We start from the raw sequence: 19,218 nt of genomic DNA on the forward strand, positions 1-19,218 counted from the left end.
AGTTGAGTGGCTATAAGATATTTGTGCATCTTTTTTAGGAAGTTGTGCGGTTCCTGGAAACTAAGCATGGAAACCACTATCAGGTCTACAATCTATGCAGTACGTACACGACTTCATATTCTGCCATTATAGAAACACATCACTACCTGTAAGATGATTCGGTTTTTGCTTCTCACCTAATTAGAATTGACTCACCGGGTGGTGAGAGGTTAGTTTTTTTTTTTTTCCAAATCTCCATCTTGCACTGGCCTTATTGGGTAGAAAAAGATTGCTCCAGAGCAGAAAGTATGGGAGACTAGAAAGGAGGTGGCACTGTTTTAGGAAGTCTGTTTTTGTGGTGTGAAGTTTAGGAAAATCTTTCTGGTTTCTCTTCTGCCAACTTGTGTTTTGAAGACAGACCATTCACCAAATGCGTTCTCTCACCCACTGGGAGTGTGGTATGAGAGGAACTATGCAAAAACAAACAACACAACACAACTGTAGAAAACAAATCTGCCTCTTAATTTTTCCTCCTATTTTTGAGTACACATTTTCAGCAGGCAAGCATTTGAGTTGGCCGCGTTTAGTTCTGTTCTGTGGTGTTTTAATCACTGATGACTCTTTCATAAGTAATATGCTAGAAAATTAAGAGTCTATCTGCTCAACATGCCAAAATAAGTTAATAGTCAGATTACTCAGGATTGGGCTGGAGCGATAGCACAGTGGGTAGGGCGTCTGCCTTACACGCAGCCAACATGGCCGACCCGAGTTCGATTCCTCCGCCCCTCTCGGAGAGCCCGGCAAGCTACCGAGAGTATTCGATATGCCAGACACAGTAACAACAAAGTCTCCAATGGAGACGTTACTGGGCCCGCTCGAGCAAATCGATGATCAACGGGAGGGCCTTTACTTTTACTTTACTTTACTTACTCAGGATTAATAAACCACCATTATCTTTTTTCTTAACTCCCTGTCATTTTTTGAAAGATATTTTTGAACCCCCTTTTTTGAACCTCCTACATTCCCCCCCACCCAGAGAATTCCTTTGGTATGAAGGCACAAAGAAATTTCTAATAGAAAAGTATAAGTTATTTGAAGTTAGTTCATCTACTCTAGTTGTAGGGATAGAAATATGACCTGCATATCATTTACTTTTAGGTGAAAGAGCTTATCACCCTAAGCATTTCAATTATAGAGTCAATCGAATCATGATTGATGATCATAATGTTCCCTCTCTGAGGTAAGTTCAATAGCAAATTGGCTCTCAAAAGAAGGTTAAAGGGGGCTGAAGCAATAGCACAGCGGGTAGAGCGTTTGCCTTGCTTGCGGCCGACCCGGGTTCGATTCCCAGCATCCCATATGGTCCCGTGAGCACCGCCAGGGGTAATTCCTGAGTGCAGAGCCAGGAGTAACCCTGTGCATCGCCAGGTGTAACCCAAAAAGCAAAAAAAAAAAAAAAGAAGTTTAAAGATAATAGACTTAATTTGTTTGCTGGGGATGCTCAGGGGTTACTCCTGCCTCTGTGCTCTGGTGGAGCTCAGGGGATAATACGGGAAGCTGCGGGTTTGACTGCATGCACAGCAGATGCCCTGTCCACTATACTATTACTCTGGACCCTAGACTTGATTTTAAGTGTGTTAATTCAACTAAAACTCTTATACTTAAAATCAGGGAAATGTTGGTATTCTGCATGGAAGTAAAGAAGTGGCTGGCTGAAGATAATGAAAACATTGTAGCAGTTCACTGTAAGGGAGGCAAAGGTAAAAATTTCTTTCATTTCTCTCTTTTAAAAAATGCTACAGTGGGCTGAAGCAATAGCACAGCGGGTAGGGCATTTGCCTTGCACGCAGCCTACCTAGTTTCGATTCCCAGCATCCCATATGGTCCCTCGAGCACCGCCAGGAGTAATTCCTGAGTGCATGAACCAGGAGTAACTCCTGTGCATCGCCGGGTGTGACCCAAAAAGCAAAAAAAAAAAAAAAATGTTACAGTGATACAAAAACTAAACATCTGATTCCATTAATTAGTATCAGCCGCTATTGGTTTTCTAAATATTAGCTTTAGGATTGTAGTAAGGGAAAGACACAGGGAAACAAGGGAAGAACAGAGAAACCTGGACGAGAAGAACCAGGGACGGTTAAGCAAGGTTTTTTGACAAATAATTTTTTTTCTTTTTAGAATTTTCAAACAAAATATTTGTCAAAATTCTAGGGCTGGAGAGATAGAGGGTAGGGTATTTACCTTGTATGCAATCAACTGGGGTTCAATTCCTGGCATCCCATGTGGTGCCCTGAGCAAGAGTGATCTCTGAGCACAGAGCCAGGAGCAAGTCCTGAGCACCACTGAGTGTGACCCCAAAACAAACTAACACAAAAATTTATCAAAATACAAGTGACATTTAACTTTAGCAATTATCAGAGAAGTTTTTTTTAATTTAATATTGTTCTTCAACTTGAGTTAAACAGTTTTTTTTTATCCCTTTAGACTTTCAGTATCACCTAACTGTATTTCATAATTTTTGGCAAAGACTATCCATTTTGGTGGAATATAAGGCAATTTATTTTATATTGAATGCCAAGAAGACAAAAATTAAAAAAAAAAACTGCCTGATGTAGCAAAACAGAAGTTCCAGTCTGACTTTAAAACTAGTTTCAAGCCATTACTTATTAAGCAAGTTCTAATTTTCGCTCCACGTGTTGAAAATGTATAGATTTGCCATTTGTGGTACTATGGATAGATGAAAAACACAGAGATAAACAAAACATAATCGCCTGTTGTTTTCTCCTCCCCCTCCGTTGTTGCTTTTGTTAGGTGACTGGAGGTCACACACATACACCTCTGTCTGTGGCACCTGCTCATTTTGTGGTGGTGCTTGCTGGGGTTTGCGCATCGGGTCGTGGTGCTCACACACACACAGGCAGGATGCAGACCTTTGAGGCGTGTTGCCTTGGGCTCATGTTTGCCAGAGTCACACGCACTCTAGTCGTGGTGCTCACCCACACTCTGGGGTTCACTAGAGGTCACTGTCGTGTCTGGCAGGGATCTCACTCCCTCATCACGGTGCTCGCACGTTTTTGAATTGCTCTGCTCCCCAAGAGTTGCACCACTTTATTTCATTTTATGTTTTTATTTTATTTATTTATTTATTTATTTTTAATTTTTAGTAGTGAAACACCATGAGGTACAGTTGTAGACTTACAAACTTTCGTGCTTGGGTTTCAGTTGTACAATGATCGAGTACCCATCCCTCCACCAGTGCCCATTTTCCACCACCACTGATCCCAGTATCCCTCCCACCCCCTATCCCCCCCCCCATCCCACCCTGCCTTTTTGTTCGCTCTCTCCTTTTGGGTGCTGTGGTTTGCAAAAGAGGCATTGAGTGGCAATCATGTTTGGTCTATAGTCTACTTTTAGCATGCATCTCCCATCCTGGGAGGATCCTCCCAACACCCTTTATTTGGGAGTTGCACCCCTTTAGTTGTGGTGCTCACACACCAGGTTGCAGTGCCTTGGGAATTAACTTGCAGTGCTGGGAATCCCAGATAATGAAGCTGGGGGATCACACTGGGAGCGTGTAGTTCCCAGGGGCTCTAACCACCGAGCTCTCTCCCGAACCCACGGAATGGCCAATTTTGGACCATCTTTTACTTTCAGAAATGGCCATTTCATAAGACTCAGCACAGAATTATCCAAGCTTTTGATTAAAACTTTTAATTAAAACTAATTCCCTAGAGCTTTAATTTCATATTGAACTTTTGCTTTAATTTCAGCTTTAATTTCCACCCTGAAATTAAACTTTACCTTTAATTTCAAATTAAAACACTAGTTTCAAATTTGCTTTTAAAAATCTTCTTTCTGGAAGCAATTTTTACTATTTTTCTATACCCACAACTTGCATAGATTTTCCTTTAGGATTGATTGTTTGGAGGACTAGTATTTAGTTGTCATACATCAGAGTAGCCCCTTTCCTCAACCTTTTATTCATATTAGCCTTTCTTTCCTTATTATTGGTTGTCTCCTACATGTCACCAATTGTATCAAACAATCTTATTTGTTTGCTTTGGGGTCTCCCAGTTATGCTGGAGCCATGAGGGGCTACACTTGGTGTCAATGATGCTTAGTAAGCAATTCTCATCAATTTGTTCTCAGTCCCATGCAAAGTCTTCATAACTATTTAGGACTGTTTCTGAGATCTTAGTACCACACTACATAATTTTACAGCACTATAATATATCTTCATAAGAGCAGGGGTTGGAGCTGGAGCGATAGCACAGCGGGTAGGGCGTTCGCCTTACAAGAGGCCAACATGGCCGACCTGAGTTCGATTCCTCCGCCCCTTTCGGAGAGCCGGCAAGCTACCGAGAGTATTCGATATGCCAGACACAGTAACAACAAAGTCTCCAATGCAGACGTTACTGGGCCCGCTCGAGCAAATCGACGATCAACGGGAGGGCCTTTACCTTTACCTTTACCATAAGAGCAGAATTTAGTGCTCTTCTTATGCTTAATATTTTTTTTCAAATTTTATTTTTTTTTCTTTATGGGTCGTACCCTGAGATGCACAGTGGTTATTCCTGGCTCTGCACTCAGGGACTACTCCTGGCAGTGTTCAGGGGACCACATAGGATGCCGGGATTCGACCCTGGGTCGACCGCATGCAAGGCAAAAACCCTACCCACTGTGCTATCATTCCAGCCCTTTATGTTTAATTTTTTAAAGTATTACTCAACAATAACATTTTTAGTATTTTTTTAAATTTATTTTTTGTTAGATATTAGGACACCATAATCTCCTCAGTTATTCTTAGCTGGGTTTTGAGCGTGTGATGTTCCAACACTAATCCCACCACCAGTGTCCCCACAGACTGCCTTCTTGACAGTCCCAATTTTTTTCATTATAATGTAGGAGTACTATGATTTATCCAGTCATTTATTAAGCTGATTGAATTGGGCATGAACTCCACATTACTTTTTTTTTTTAATTTTTAAACTTTATAAGTTAGTTCACAATGTTTGATGACATTCAGTACTCAAACACCAATTCCACCACCATTACACCTTCCCACCACCATATTCGGGATGTTTCCATCCCAAACCCTAATATCTGTCCCAAAACACAACCAAAATAATGTATTTCGTATTATTTGTTATGAAGAACTGCTGAACACGCTTATAAAAAAAAGTGTTCATATAGGAAACAGTGTGAAGATTGTCCTATTTTGGCAGGAATGTCTTAAAGACATTCTATAGGATATCACTAAAATGTTGATAAAAGTTTGGGTGATGTAAGCTTTGGTATATATACCTCTGAAAATATGTATATATGCACATATATATTTCCCTCTATGATTTGTTGCCTACTATCTGAACCCCATCAAATGTGGTGTGGTAATTATGGAGAATGGGTAGGGAGTGTTTTATGATGTATCACATGGCTGTGTGGTCCAGGAATATGCTTACTCACATATGACGCTCAGCCCAAGCATGTGGGGAGGGCCTTGAGCATGGTGGTGGTTGGGTTGTGGAGGCTTTTGGCTGCCGGAGCTGGGTCCCTTGGGGCGGGGAGGGCTCTCATCCACCCCTCTCTGGGGTGCTCCATGTGAAACAGCCTGGCGTGGAGTTCGGTGGCATGGGGGCCTCATCTTATGCTCCCTTTTGGGAGAAGCAGCCATGTGATCTGGACGGGGGCCAGTGGCAAGATTATCTGGTGCCAGCAGGAGGTGGCTTGTGGGCGTGATCCCTGGGTCACCGGAGACTGGGGAAAGCAGGCAGGGGATCTCTGCTCCTGGTCCCATTGAGCCCGGAGTCCAAAGTCACAAAGTTACGAATTACCTGGGTTCTGTAGGACTTCACTCATGCGTGAGGCTCAGCCTGACTGCATGGGGAGCAGCCTTGAGCATGGCAGTGGTTGGGTTGTGGGGGTTTTTGGCTGGTGGATCTGGTCCCTTGGGGTAGGGAGGACTCTCACCCACCCCCCTCTGAGGCGCCCTGGAGAAGACAGCCTGGAACGGGGTCAGGACATTCTGCAGAGCTCTTTCAGGAGTTTTTCAAGACCCTGGGTCTTGGCCATTAATGAGATCACATGGCGCTGGAGGCAGTTTGTGGGTGTGACTGCCAAGCTACTGGAAAACTGGGGATCTGGGGGGAGAAGGCCCAGTCCTGATCCAAGAGGTCCTGGAGCTCTCAGTCACGAGTTTCCACCTACCTCTTTGCTACAGGCCCTAACTTCATCTTTTGATCTCTTTTGAGATTTATGGTTCTCTGAAATAAGGCCAATAAATGAGCTTATATAGCTGAGCCTGAGGTGTTTTGTGGGTGTGTCTCCCACATACCTAACTTTTGGCCATTTAATTTCTTGGTAAACTTGGACCCAAGTTGTTGGGGTCTGGTCAAAGGCACAGCGGCAATTTTGGGGTATCTGGAAGTCTGAAGGCACCATCAGGCTGCTGATGCATTCACCCCGCAGGTACAGGTTGACCCCCAGACAGTCCCATTTTTACACTTGATTGTTGTAGTTTGGATTTCATCCTTACTACATTGGATCTGTAGTTTAGGTACATACATACAGCTCATCTCTATTCTACCAATGTGCTCGAGGCTCCTGAGCCTGTCCCCATACCTGACTCCCATATCCTATATGTCTCTTCTTCCCCCTCCCCCCTTGTTTTATTTTCTTCCCTGTTCTTATTTCTATGATCAAGTATTAAGTGTTGTCTAGGTATCCTCCCTTTGAGACCATGTGTTCCCATTTCCTATTTTCCTTCTATATGCCCAGATAAGTGAGACCCTCCAGTATTTGTCCTACTTCTGACTCCACTTAACATTATACCCTCCAGTTCCATACACGTTGCAGCAAAATGCGTGATTTTTATCATTGGTTGCAGCTGCATAGTATTCCACTACGTAAATATAGCACACCTTCATTATCCACTCATTCATTACTGGACTCCTAGGTTGATTTTACATGCTATCTATTGTGCTGAGTACTGCAATGAATAGTGGTGAGCATATGTCCTTTAGAATAATGGGCACACAATGCTCTATATTGGGGATAAATGTCAACAAATGGAACAGCTGAGTTGTATGATAACTCTATTTTAACTTCTCTGAGAGACCTCCATTGTATTTTCCAAAGGGATTGGACCAGATAGCATTCACACCAGCGGTGGATGAGAACTAAATGTCAGGGTGAACAGAAGCTTATAATGTTACAAAACCTGTGTTGAATATTTCAAGAAGATTCAACGAAAACAGTGAAATTGAATGCCTACTCCTAAGATGTAGTTGAATTAAAAGCTAGTAAGAGCAATGTAAGACATTGGGACAAAATTGGCAACAGTAAAGCCTAGGAAGAGTCTTCGTCTAGATTCTTCTAATGATTCTGAGAAAGGAGGTAATAGGTGATGCAATGTTTACAGTATGGGCCCGGCCTTTCTCAGAAGAATTTCAGCTGGGAGGTCCCATACTGTGACTTTTTGTTAGAACTTTTAAAAAATATTCAAATTAGTGAATAGGACATTTAGTGAATACAATATTTATGTTTTAAGTAAAAAATAATATCTTGGAAGCAAATCTGTATCGTTTTAATGATTCTCTGCTCTGCCTGGCATCCTGGTTGAGAAAGCACAGCCACAGCACAGGGATCTGTAAAAGTTTCTTTCAGTCGAGGAAATATCCATTATGGAGACCAACAGGTATTTCAAAATTGAAATGTTAGTGTTCTATACAAGGAACTTATAAGGTCATTTATAATCAGACATCTCCATTAGCCAGAAGCTTTTATTTATCTTCATTCATTCATTCATTCATTCATCATCCTGTTATTCGTCGATTGCCTCGAGCAGGCCCCAGCAACGTCTCTTTCATCCTAGCTCTGAGATTATATTCAAGGCTCTTTAGGAGAATGAGACCCATCATTGTTACTGGTATTTGGCATATTTGGTATGCCACGGGGAGTTTGCCACACTCTGCCCTGTGGGCAGGCTACATTCGATAGCCTGCAAGTTTGTCCAAAGTAGGAATGAGATAATAAGATGTCATAAAAAAGATGTCCTGATTAGTCTCTGAGTCTTGGCCGTTGATGGGATTACACGGCGCCAGGGGGCCAGGTGGTGGGTGTGACCCCCGCCTACTGGAATTTGGAGGATCTGGGTGGAGGATGCTCGACTCCAATTCGAGTAGGCTTGGAGATCTCGGCCCCGGAACCCGTGTGGCTTTGTCCCTCTGCCAGTATCTTCATGTGTGCGGAGAGTGGTCTCAGCATGGTGGTGGCTGGTCCTGGAGGTCTTCGGCTGCCGGAGCCCTGGTCGGGGCGGGGAGGAAAGCTCAACCCGCTCCCCTCCAAGGGACCCCGGCGAGGAACAGCCAGGCGCAGGGGCAGGAGACTTTATTTATCTTAGATTTTTAAAAATTATCCTTTTAGGATGTTTGGAGGATCCTCCCAGGAGGGGAGATGCATGTCGAAAGTAGACTATGGACTGAACATGTTTGCCACTCAATGCCTCTTTTGCAGACCACAACGCCCAAAAGGAGAGAGAGAACACAGGGGATTGCCCTGCCACAGAGACAGGGGGGATGGGGGGATGGGGGTGGGAGGGATATTATCCATGGTGGTGGAAAATGGGTACTGGTGGAGGGATGGGTATATGATCATTGTATAATTGGAACCAAAGCACAAAAAATTGTAAATCTACAACTTAAAAAAAAAATAAAATAAAATAAAGGGGAAAAAAATTATCCTTTTATTATCCTAGATGAATATTTTATTTATCCTGGTAAGTGGTACAAAGACCTCTTTGGGTGTATTTGACTTGGATACTGCTTTTCAAACCATGAATTGCAAAATAAGTTTACCAGTTTTCAAAAAAAAAAAAGAATAGACTAAAAAGTAGCACTACAAACAAAGAGGACAAATTTGAAGTTACATAAAGTAAGGTCAGCTTATAATGACTAAGACAAAAGTTGTAGGTCATGATAGAAATAAAATAGCAACATTTTTTAACCCATGCCTTGTGTGGCAGTATAAAAATATTAGTTGAAATAAAACAGTATAGTCCTGGGGAATTAGGAAATAAAACGTGAGATGCTTTGGGAATGAAATGGTATGAGGCCAAGGGTGTTTTTTTGTTTTTTGTTTTTTTAATGTACAGAAGAGAGAGAAAGGCGAAATGGAGGACAAGCGGAATGGGAGAGAAGTAAAAATTAAACACAGAAAAATAAATATAATAATAGAATCTGAGTAACAGGCTTAGAGGAGTCTATTATACTATTCTCTTTAATATGTTTTGTACCACTCTTTAAAATGGAATGCATAGGGCCGGAGTGATATTACAGCAGGTAAGGCATTTGCCTTGCATGGGGCCAACCCAGGTGTATAAAACTCTGAGGAGAGCCAGGGGATGGCCTCGATGGCTCTTCCCCTGGCTGCCCAGGTTCTGGGGGCCCGGACCTCCCTCACAGCCGGGGCGGCCCGGGCCATGGGGCAGATGGCGGAGGAGACGAGAGCCAAGCCAGTTGATTGATCAGATGCCATTTATTCCATTCTCATCTCCGTTCACTCCTGTCTCTCTTTCTCTTTCTCTCCTGGGACCCGATCTGAAACCCCTCTTTCCTGGCTCTGGCTCTAAATCTTGATCTCGATCTTCACCCCCCAACCCACTCTTACAGTCTAGTTAAATCCCAAAACCATGAGGGGCTGGGCTTACACATAGGTGTGGTCACAATCAATAGGGGTAAAGTTCTTTCCCTCAAGGGATGCTAATTCTAGGACAGACTCTCTTTCAGCAAGGTCAGAATTCCACGGGTGTGTTTCTCCTCTCCTTGTCCAACAAACATATAAGCATTCATAATATTAATCATTTTCTATGGACACAGTAAGAAATGCATTAAGCTTATAGAATTGCTCTCCTGGGGTCATCCTGATCTCAGACTACAGCGCTCAGGCCAGATTAGTCTTTCAAATCCCTAGCAGAGTCCTAATCTTGTCGTTACTTTTGGATCATGATAGCATTTGTCCATGATCAAACTCTTAACTTATAGTTAAGAATTGTGGCATTTTGGCCAGGCCCATCTCGATGTCAGGGTAGCACATAGCTTACCGCTTACCCTGGTTCCATCCAGTCCCTCATTGGGACCCTGCTCTTGGGGCCACTAGGAAGTGAGGGCAACTGAGGCTTAAGTTGAGAAAGCAGATGCAGGGAATGAATAATATTCGACGACAATTAAATCCCAAGTTACAAAAGCATAATATTAATTATCTTCTTGTGTCTATACAAAAGGACGTTGCTTTAAAGTAAACTATTCAAATGACATAAGGAGAGGAGAAAGGCAATATTAACTTACAATACAAGTTCAGTGTCCTAGAAAGATCTGTCCTTAAAAATTAACAGAAACTGGTTAGGGGAATAAGCTGATTAACTGTTTGGGGAAGAGAGCATAGAGAAGTGGTTACAGATAAAAGAACGGGAGTGACTCAGAGCACTTTGATGGGTGAGACCCAATAAACCTAAACTCCTTGTGGCAAGAGAGACAAAGGACAAAGCAGTGTTATCCTACACCCAGGTTTGATCCCAGTATCCTAAATGGTCCCTCAAGCACCCGTCCTCCCATTGTTCATCAATTTGCTCAAGCGGGCCCAGTAACGTCTCCATTTTTTTTTGACACTTGTTGTTACTGTGTTTGGCATATTGAATACATCGCGGGTAGCTTGCCAAGCTCTGCCATGCGGGCGAGATACTCTCAGTAGCTTGCCGGGCTCTCCGAGAGGGGTGGAGGAATCGAACCCAGCTTGGCCGGGCTGGCTGCCTGCAAGGCAAACGCCCTACCACTGTGCTATCGCTCCAGTCCCTCCCCACAAGCCCCACCAGGACTAATTCCTGAGTGCAAAGCCAAGAGCCATCCCTGAGCATAGCTATGTGTGTCCCCAAAACAAAACCAAAAAAATGGTATGCGTAATGGACATTATTAATGTAGGTGGAATTTGGGGTTCTCTTCATGTTTTCTTTTTGTAGGTTTTCATTATGTTAGAGAAGCAGGGTGTAATTAGTGTAATTATTTATTTTTGTTAAGTAGCTTTAGAGTCCTAGAACAGCACTGGTTGCCTCTCCCTAACCCTCACCCCAACCCCCCAACCTCCCATCCTCAGGATCAAAGCAAGCATTCCCGCTGCCTTCATGTCAGCACAGAATTCTGGGTCGAACCTCACAGCAGTGAAAGAGCTTTGGCTATTTCTGAGTTAGAGTATTTTCACCAAACACGGAGAGTGAAGCAAAACCAGTTCAAATTAACTCTGAATATTTCTGAGAGGTTTTTGATACCAAATACTGCCATGGACAGTTCACGAACAAACTTCTTTTCTAGGAAGAACTGGAACTATGATTTGTGCCTACCTTCTTGCCGGAGAAATATTTTTAACTGCAGAGGTATGAAAAATGGTACTACAAACTGTCTTACACCCATTTGCTGGTTTTGAAACCTCACTGGTAGCATACTCAAGTGATTCTTTGAGTCATGATATTAATAAAATTGTTTGGGGAGGTGGATATTAGGGGCCCTGGGTTTGATGTCTCCTTGTTTAACTCGCACTAGTTAGTGACTGGCCAACGTCTCTCTTCTAGGCCAGTTTCCAGGTGAGGACAGTGAGAAACATGCTTCAGCACAAAATTTAAGAGAGTGACAAAAATCTCAGTAATTGAGAAAAAATAATATTCTAATACAGTATTTTACATCAGAATTAATGAACTAGAGGGCTGGAGCAGTAGCACAGTGGGTGGGGTGTTTACCTTGCACTCAGCCGACGACCTGGGTTCGATTCCCAGCATCCCATATAATCCCACGAGCACTGCCAGGAGTAATTCCTGAGCACAGAGCCAGGAATAACCCCTGAGCATCACTGGATGTGACCCAAAAAACAAACAAAAAAACCCAGAATAAATGAGCTAGTCTATGCTATAGATAGACTTACCAACATTTTAAATATAGATCAGTCATACCCAACAGGGATAGGATAGAGGTAGGTGGGTGAGTGCGGTGGATTTATACCAGCCGCAGAATTGAGGTCTCACTCTCCTGAATTAGTCCGTGCCCGGGTGGCTCTCCCTCCAATAACAGGACCCGCTCCATCCTCACAAGGAGACTATCAAGATCGATTAAGTTCTCCAAACGGCCTTGTACATCCTTGGACGTGCTAGGTAGATCAGAGACAGCGCTTTCAACTCAGAGCAAACCTCTCCTGAATGCTGCTGTCTTTGGTCTGGCTAAGTAGTCCGCTGAGTCAGCATGGGTGACTCCTTTCTGGCCACTAGGGGGCACTCCCAGCAGTCCACAGGCGCTGAGTCTGACAACACCTGCTACTTGTTTTTCTAATTTGAGACACACATGTTTAAAAGTCTGTGTGTGTGTGTGTGTGTGTGTGTGTGTGTGTGTGTGTGTGTGTTAGAACCATTGGTTGTTTCCAGTAGTTTGGCTCACAATCTTTCAGTTGTTAAAAAAAAATTGTGAATTTGTGACTAGCTTGTTTTGAAATAAAATAGATGGTAATATAAAAAAAATCTAACCATGTAAAGAATATTACCTTATGCACATTTTTCTTTTCTTTTGTATGTACTAATTTTCATTTTCGTTTTGTTATTTATTCTGAAGTTGAATACAATATTGCAACACTGATCCCACTTTATTTATTTATTATTTAGATTTTTATTAGTGAAACACCATGAGGTACAGTTGTAGATTTACAAATTTTTGTGCTTGGGTTTCAGTTATACAATGATCGAATACCCATCCCTCCATCAGTGCCCATTCACCACCACCACTGATCCTAGTATTCCTCCCGAACCCCCCACCCCCATCCCCTCCATCCCACCCTGCCTCTGTGGCAGGGCGTTCCCCCTTGTTCTCTCTCTCTTTTTGGGTGCTGTTGTTTGCAAAAGAGGCATTGAATGGCAATAATGTTTGGTCTAAAGTCTATTCTCTGGTAGTAGGAATTTTAGTACCAGGAATTTTGCTCCATGGCTTAGAGGCCAGCCACACATGCTAGGGGGAAAGGGAGCTCAGATAGAAGGGAGCACCAAATAAAGGGTATTGGGAGGATCCTCCCAGGATGGAAGAAGCATGCTGAAAGTAGACTATAGACCAAACATGATTGCCACTCAATGCCTCTCTTACAAACCACAGTACCCAAAAGGAGAGAGAGAGAGAGAGAACAAAAGGGAATGGCCTGCCACAGAGGCAGGGTGGGATGGGGGGATGGGGGGAGGGATACTGGGATCTATGGTGGTGGGAAATGGACACTGGTGGAAGGATAGGTCTTTGATCATTGTATAATTGAAACCCAAGCACCAAAATTTGTAAGTCTACAACTGTATGTCATGGTCTCTCACTAATAAAAATTTTAAAATTAAAAAAAGTAATTAATGGATCTCCAATAAATAAATAAAGTACCTAACAGTGAAAAAACACTGAAAGACAAAATATACAGATAAAAAAATAGAATATAGTTTATTCTCAGCACGCATGTCCCATCCTGGGAGGATCCTCCCAACACCCTGTATTTGGTCCTCCCTTCTCTATCTGAGCTGCCTTTTCCCCCAGCGAGATCCCACTTTATTTAAAATGACCTTTTCCACAAAGTGTTATTCTCTAATAGAAATTACATGACCTGAAATTAACAGAAAATCACTGATAAAATACAGTTGTATAGACTAAACGGTTCCAGTAAAATACCATTGTATAGAAAAAAGTCTAAAGGTAAGTTTTGTTTTGCAAGTCCCTTTTTTTTGGGGGGGGGAGGGCACATCTGGCAGTGCTCAGGACTTATTTCTGGTTCTGAGCTCCAGGATTACTCCTAGGGGTTCTGGGGACTACATGGGTTGCCAGGGATTGAGCCCAAGTCAGCTGCATGCAAGGCAGGTACCCTCCCCACTGTACTATCTTTTCAATCTGGTTGTTTTGTAGAACTTTTGTTTTGGTGTTGTATATGTAGAGGTGTGTGTGTGTGTGTGTGTGTGTGTGTGTGTGTGTGTGTGTGGCCTAGGTTTATTGGTGTGGATTGTACTTTAAAAACTGCAGGTTTGGGGCTAGAGCAATATCACAGTCGGTAGGGTGTTTGCCTTGCATGCAGCCAATGCGGATTTGATTCCCAGCACCCCATAAGGTTCCCAGAGCACCACCAGAGGTAATTCCTGAGTGCAGAGCCAGGAGTAACCCCTGTGCATCACCAGGTGTGACCCAAAAAGCCAAAAAACTGCAAGTTTGAAGTTTAAGGGTTCCATAGGGTCCCCCAAGCCTGACAGATGTAATCCCTGAGCACAGAGCCAAGAGTAAGCCCTGAGCACTGCCAGGTTATCACCTTGCCCCCTACCCCCCCCCCCCAAAATAATAGCAAGTTTGAAAGGCTTTTGGATGCAGAGCCTGAAGCTGAGCACCCGAGACCAGCCTCCAGATCTGTGTTCTCTCAACTCATCCTCAGAAGCTTCAGGATAGGCCACATGGTTTTCTTTCAGACTTAATCTGATCCTTTTTAAAAATAGAAAGATATGGGAAGGATCCGGAGGTCTCTAGGGTCTTTGCAGTTCTAAAGTTGTGTGCATGTCTTTGCAATCTGACTGAGAGCGGTTTTTGAAGTGGCTTTGTTAATGTTATTATTTCAAGTAGACTCTACCCCAAGACCATCGGCATAAAGAAACGAGGTGCCCTTAGAAACCTCAAGAAGGAGCTGGAGCAATTGGACAGTGGGTAGGGTACCTGCTTTGCACATGCTCGATTCAGATTCAATCCCTGGCACCTCATAGGGTCCCCTGAACACCGCCAGAAGCAAGCCGTGAGGACTGCTGGATGTGATATGCGCCCCAAAACCAAAAGGGGGAAAAAAAAGAAAAAAGAAGCTTTAAGAATGTCTTCCAGAGAGATGGAAGGTGTAGATGAATCCTGACTGGACTTTCTGCCTCCTTTTCTTTAGGAAAGTCTTTTTTACTTTGGAGAACGGCGAACAGATAAAACCACCAGCACTAAATTTCAGGGAGTAGAAACACCTTCTCAGGTAGGTTTCCTTTTATTAAAGGAGGTTCTCTGGGGGTTGGGTTAAGGCAGTTCCTATGGGTTCAAGTGGGTTTCACTTGAGATTTCCTGTTGGTGATCAGGCAGCTAGTGTTCGGGCTGAGGACAGGTCTGGGTCCCTCCAGGGACAGAACCACAGCTCAGGCACTGCCTGTGCTTTGCACGCCAAGTTGTCCCCAGCTCATCCTCCTCTCCATTTTATACTGTTGAAGTCTACAGACGTTGATCCTCTTTTCAAAGTCTTGTTTCCTAAGACCGGGAAACAGCTCAGAGCCCCGGTGTGCTGCAGGGTGAAACATGTGACTGTCCGTCATGGATGGAATGACTGGAAAACTCAAATTGTATGTAATGACGAATGCCAGGTTAAAACATTTATTTTTGTTGCCACTGGAAGAGGGAAGTAATTAGGGATTTCGAACATGGAAATGGCAAGATTAGTGCTGGGCATTGTAAATGCATGTGTTGTTTTTACCCTGTGCCCTAAAACTAAAATTTTTGCGTGGTTTGGTTTTGGGCTGGGGTGTGGTGAGAATGTGTTGGTGAATAAGGCTGGGTCTGAATATCTAGACCCTGCAGCCATCGTGTCTACCGGCTAGATCACACACAGCTCCCATTGGGGAAACTCTGATTCATGGTCTCAGCTCATCCACCAAAAGTTCCTAGCCAGTTCTCTTGTCAGTCTGGAAGCAATGTGGCGGAAACACTGTACCAAGGACCAGGAAGAATGGGCTTCACAGTCTAAACAGTTCTTGATCCGGAAAGCTCATGTCCCTGGATCTCCATTTCCAAACCTAGAGTTGGTCCCTCCTCATGGAGCACTTGAGACTGCTGAGCAAGATAGTGAACGCTGAAGTTTTGTATGGTCCAAGGAAGTCTAGAATGTTGTCAATTTTAGGGACCGGAGTGGCAGCACAGTGAGCCGTAGGGGTTTGCCTTGCCACAGCCGGCATGGGTTCAACCCCCAGAGTCCCTTATCGTCGGGTTACCCGAACCCAACCAAGAGTGATCCCTGAGCACAGAGCCAGGAGTAACCCCTGAGCTCTGCCATGTGTGGTCCCAAAATAAACAAATATTGTAAACTCTATAGGAAAAATTCCCTTGCTTCTGTAACAAATTGAAAGAAAGAAAAATGAAAGGAGGGAAATCTTTAAGCCAAATGAGACTGTAGAGAGACATGGCAGCCTAATGATGTGTCGACTTTGTTGGTGTCTTGATTGAAATAAATTAAATTTATATATATATAAGATTATGGAAATTTGGGGGCAGAGCGATAGTACAGGGGATCGGGCATGTGCCTTGCATGCAGCTCACTCAGGATTGATGCCCGTCTGGAGCCCCTCTGGAACTCAGAGTGATCCCTGAATGTAGAGTCAGGAGTAAGCCCTGAGCACAGCCAGGTGTGGCCCCCCAACAGAACTAAACAGATTATGAACATTTAACCATGGACTAGACCAGACGCTCGATATTATTAATAATATCATATTATTAATCTTAAGATATAACACTTGGAGATGATAAATGGCTCCCAGGTGTATTCAAGAAGTACCGTGAGATACACTGACATCCTTGTAGAAAGGACAGGGCTGTGGCTCAGGGTGGGAGCAGAGGGGCAGAACACTGTCTCACTGGGCTCTGACCAGTGCCAGCCCCCAATATCAATGGACCACCACAATGCAACCGAACTAGTGCGCTGGTGTCTGGCATTTCCTGCCAATGCTTGGTTCAGGCTAAGAGTGGAGACTTCAGGATTTATTTTTCCTAAGGTAGATGTGAAGCGACGAACATAGAAATGTCTGTACATGTACACACACGTCTCGTGATATTTCCATCTATTCAGTCCTTTGTCACTTTGCCTAACAGGTGCTGACTCCGCCTCCATGTAAGTTGTGGTTTCTGTCGTTTTGCAGAGTAGATATGTCACCTATTTCGAGTCCGTGAAATATAACCACAACCTGACTCTCCCTCCAAGAGTAACCCTCACGATAAAGCAATTCATTATCTACTCAATCCATGGTAAGTGCTCATGGGGAATCGGGCAGCTGGGCCTGAGGACTATTGCTCTCAGGGTCTGGGGGGCTGACACATACGGGAGATCCTGACTCCTTCCCATGGGCACACAAGGGGACCCTCGCCCCGAGACTGCCGGACCCACAGCAGGGCTGACCACGCCAGCAGCCCCTCGGCCACCTCCACCTCTCCTCCCCATCACCAGAGTGGGAACTTTCCTCTTCTTCCCTCATCTCCTGTTCTCATTTCTGCTCTGGGCTCAGCTCTGGGTGGACAATTTTGTTTGTTTTGTTCAGGGGACACACCAGGCTGTGCTCAGGATTACTCCCGGCTCTGTGCGTAGGGCTCACTCCTGGTGGGACTTGGGGACCATACGGGCTGCCGGGAACTGAAGCTGGGAGGCCACGTGCCAAGCAAGCTCCCTGCCCACTGTGCTGTCTCTCCTGCCACCTGGATTAACGTTTCCAGTAGAGCCAGTGGTGGAGCCAGGGGAGAGGCACATAACTCTTGGAGCCTACTCTTCTGAGACTCACGTTTAGTTCACCTTGGCCTCAGTAGCACCACCACTGGTTCTTTTCTCACCTGCATGTTCAGAGACCCTTGACCCCTCATCACACCAAGACTCTTCCTCCGTTCCCCCACCCCCCCACCCCCACCCCGGCCTTCATGGCCTTGAATGAACTGCAGTGAATACCAGGAGAGCGCCTTCATTTTGTTGCCTCTAATTCTAGTTGTAGAAGTTAACAGATTAGTATCTGCTTTGGGCTTGGCCTCACGCTAGTGGTTGTATGGCCCCAAAGAGTCCTCGGACTGTAAGCAGAGTAAGTGAACAAAGTGGCCACAGTGCGGGGGCTGAGTCCCGAATAGCATTCTCATCCTGTTTACGTAGGGCCCAGGTCTCTGAGGTGTATGTTAATGCAGGAAGAACAGTGGAATTGAAGAGATGTGCCCAGAGCCAGAGGTTCTTCGTCCTCTTAGCTATTTCTTTGATGCTCCTGAAGGCGCTCCAAGCCTCTCTCTTCATCCTACGCAGGTGCCAGGTCATTCATCATGTTGACTTCTCGACCTAGGTACACATAACTGTTGCATTCAGAGATGTTCATCCTGTTGAGAGTGAATGGAACGTCAGGAATGAGACTGTTTCTCATAAACATTGTCTTCATGAGATTCAGCTGCAATCCGACCTTTCCATACTGACGGTCGAAGTCAGCCAGCATTTGCTCTGCTTGGCTGATGTTTGGTGTTATTAGAATGATGTCATCAGCAAAGCAGAGGTGGTGTAGTTACCGACCATCTATCTTCACTCCCATTCCTTCCCATTCCAGTCATTGCATGACATTCTCAAGGGTGGCACTGAAGAGTTTCGGTGAAATGGTATCACCCTGCTGAACCCCTCTCTTGATGTCAATGATCACTTCCCTGTAGAATGGTGAGATTCTGGTAGTAAATCCGCTATACAGCTCATGGAGGATCCTGATGTATTGAGATTGAACGCCCTGTTCAGCTAGAGCTTCAATGACCTCTTCAGTCTCAGCAGAATCAAAGACCTTCTTTAAATCAATGAACGTTAAACAGAGTGGCATTTCGAACTCCCGAGAAACCTCAATGAGCTTGGTTATCATGTGGATATGGTCGATCGTGTTGAATCCTTTTCGGAACCCGGCTTGCTCGCATGGTTGTCCTTCATCTAGTGTTCTGCCAATTCTATTCAGGATGACTCATGTGAATGGCATGTAAACGACAGACAACAGGCAGACCGGGCAATAGTTGCCAATGTTGTGGATGTCTCCCTTCTCAGACTCATTTGGGGTTTTGTTGCAATCACACAGTGATCAAACACCCATCCCTACACCAGTGCACATTCCCCACCACCAATATTCCTGGTATGGCCCCCTTTGCCACCTTCCCCCTGCCTTCATGGTAGACATTATTCTCCATAATCTCTACTTTTGCCCAAGTGCATCCCTGATTCTTGACTGTCAATGGAGGTTCCTTCTCTCACTTGAGTGAAGTATGATACTCCAAGCATAGCTCTTTCGATTCCTTCTCTGGGATACCCGAATAGCTTTCTTATCCTGTTTTCATAGGGCCCAGGTCTCCAAGGCATATATTAGTGCAGGAAGAATGGTGAAGTAATGAAATTTCATGTCTTCTTCAGTGTGAACTTTATGACCTTAAAAAA

At 44.3% G+C, this 19,218-nt stretch overlaps 1 protein-coding gene across 1 annotated transcript in view; it reads left to right on the forward strand.

Moving 5' to 3' along the window:
• Positions 1–19,218, forward strand: part of LOC130034763 (phosphatidylinositol 3,4,5-trisphosphate 3-phosphatase TPTE2-like) — a 48,124-nt gene that overhangs the window by 15,746 nt on the left and 13,160 nt on the right. The window contains exons 8-13 of the mRNA XM_056126370.1: positions 39–99; positions 1,138–1,219; positions 1,651–1,739; positions 11,337–11,398; positions 14,932–15,012; positions 16,937–17,042. Coding sequence (XP_055982345.1) covers positions 39–99; positions 1,138–1,219; positions 1,651–1,739; positions 11,337–11,398; positions 14,932–15,012; positions 16,937–17,042 — 481 coding nt within the window. The remainder of the gene's footprint in view (positions 1–38; positions 100–1,137; positions 1,220–1,650; positions 1,740–11,336; positions 11,399–14,931; positions 15,013–16,936; positions 17,043–19,218) is intronic.

This window comes from Sorex fumeus, unplaced genomic scaffold (assembly GCF_029834395.1).
Source record: "Sorex fumeus unplaced genomic scaffold, SorFum_2.1 ptg000061l, whole genome shotgun sequence".
Classification (NCBI taxonomy): domain Eukaryota; kingdom Metazoa; phylum Chordata; class Mammalia; order Eulipotyphla; family Soricidae; genus Sorex; species Sorex fumeus.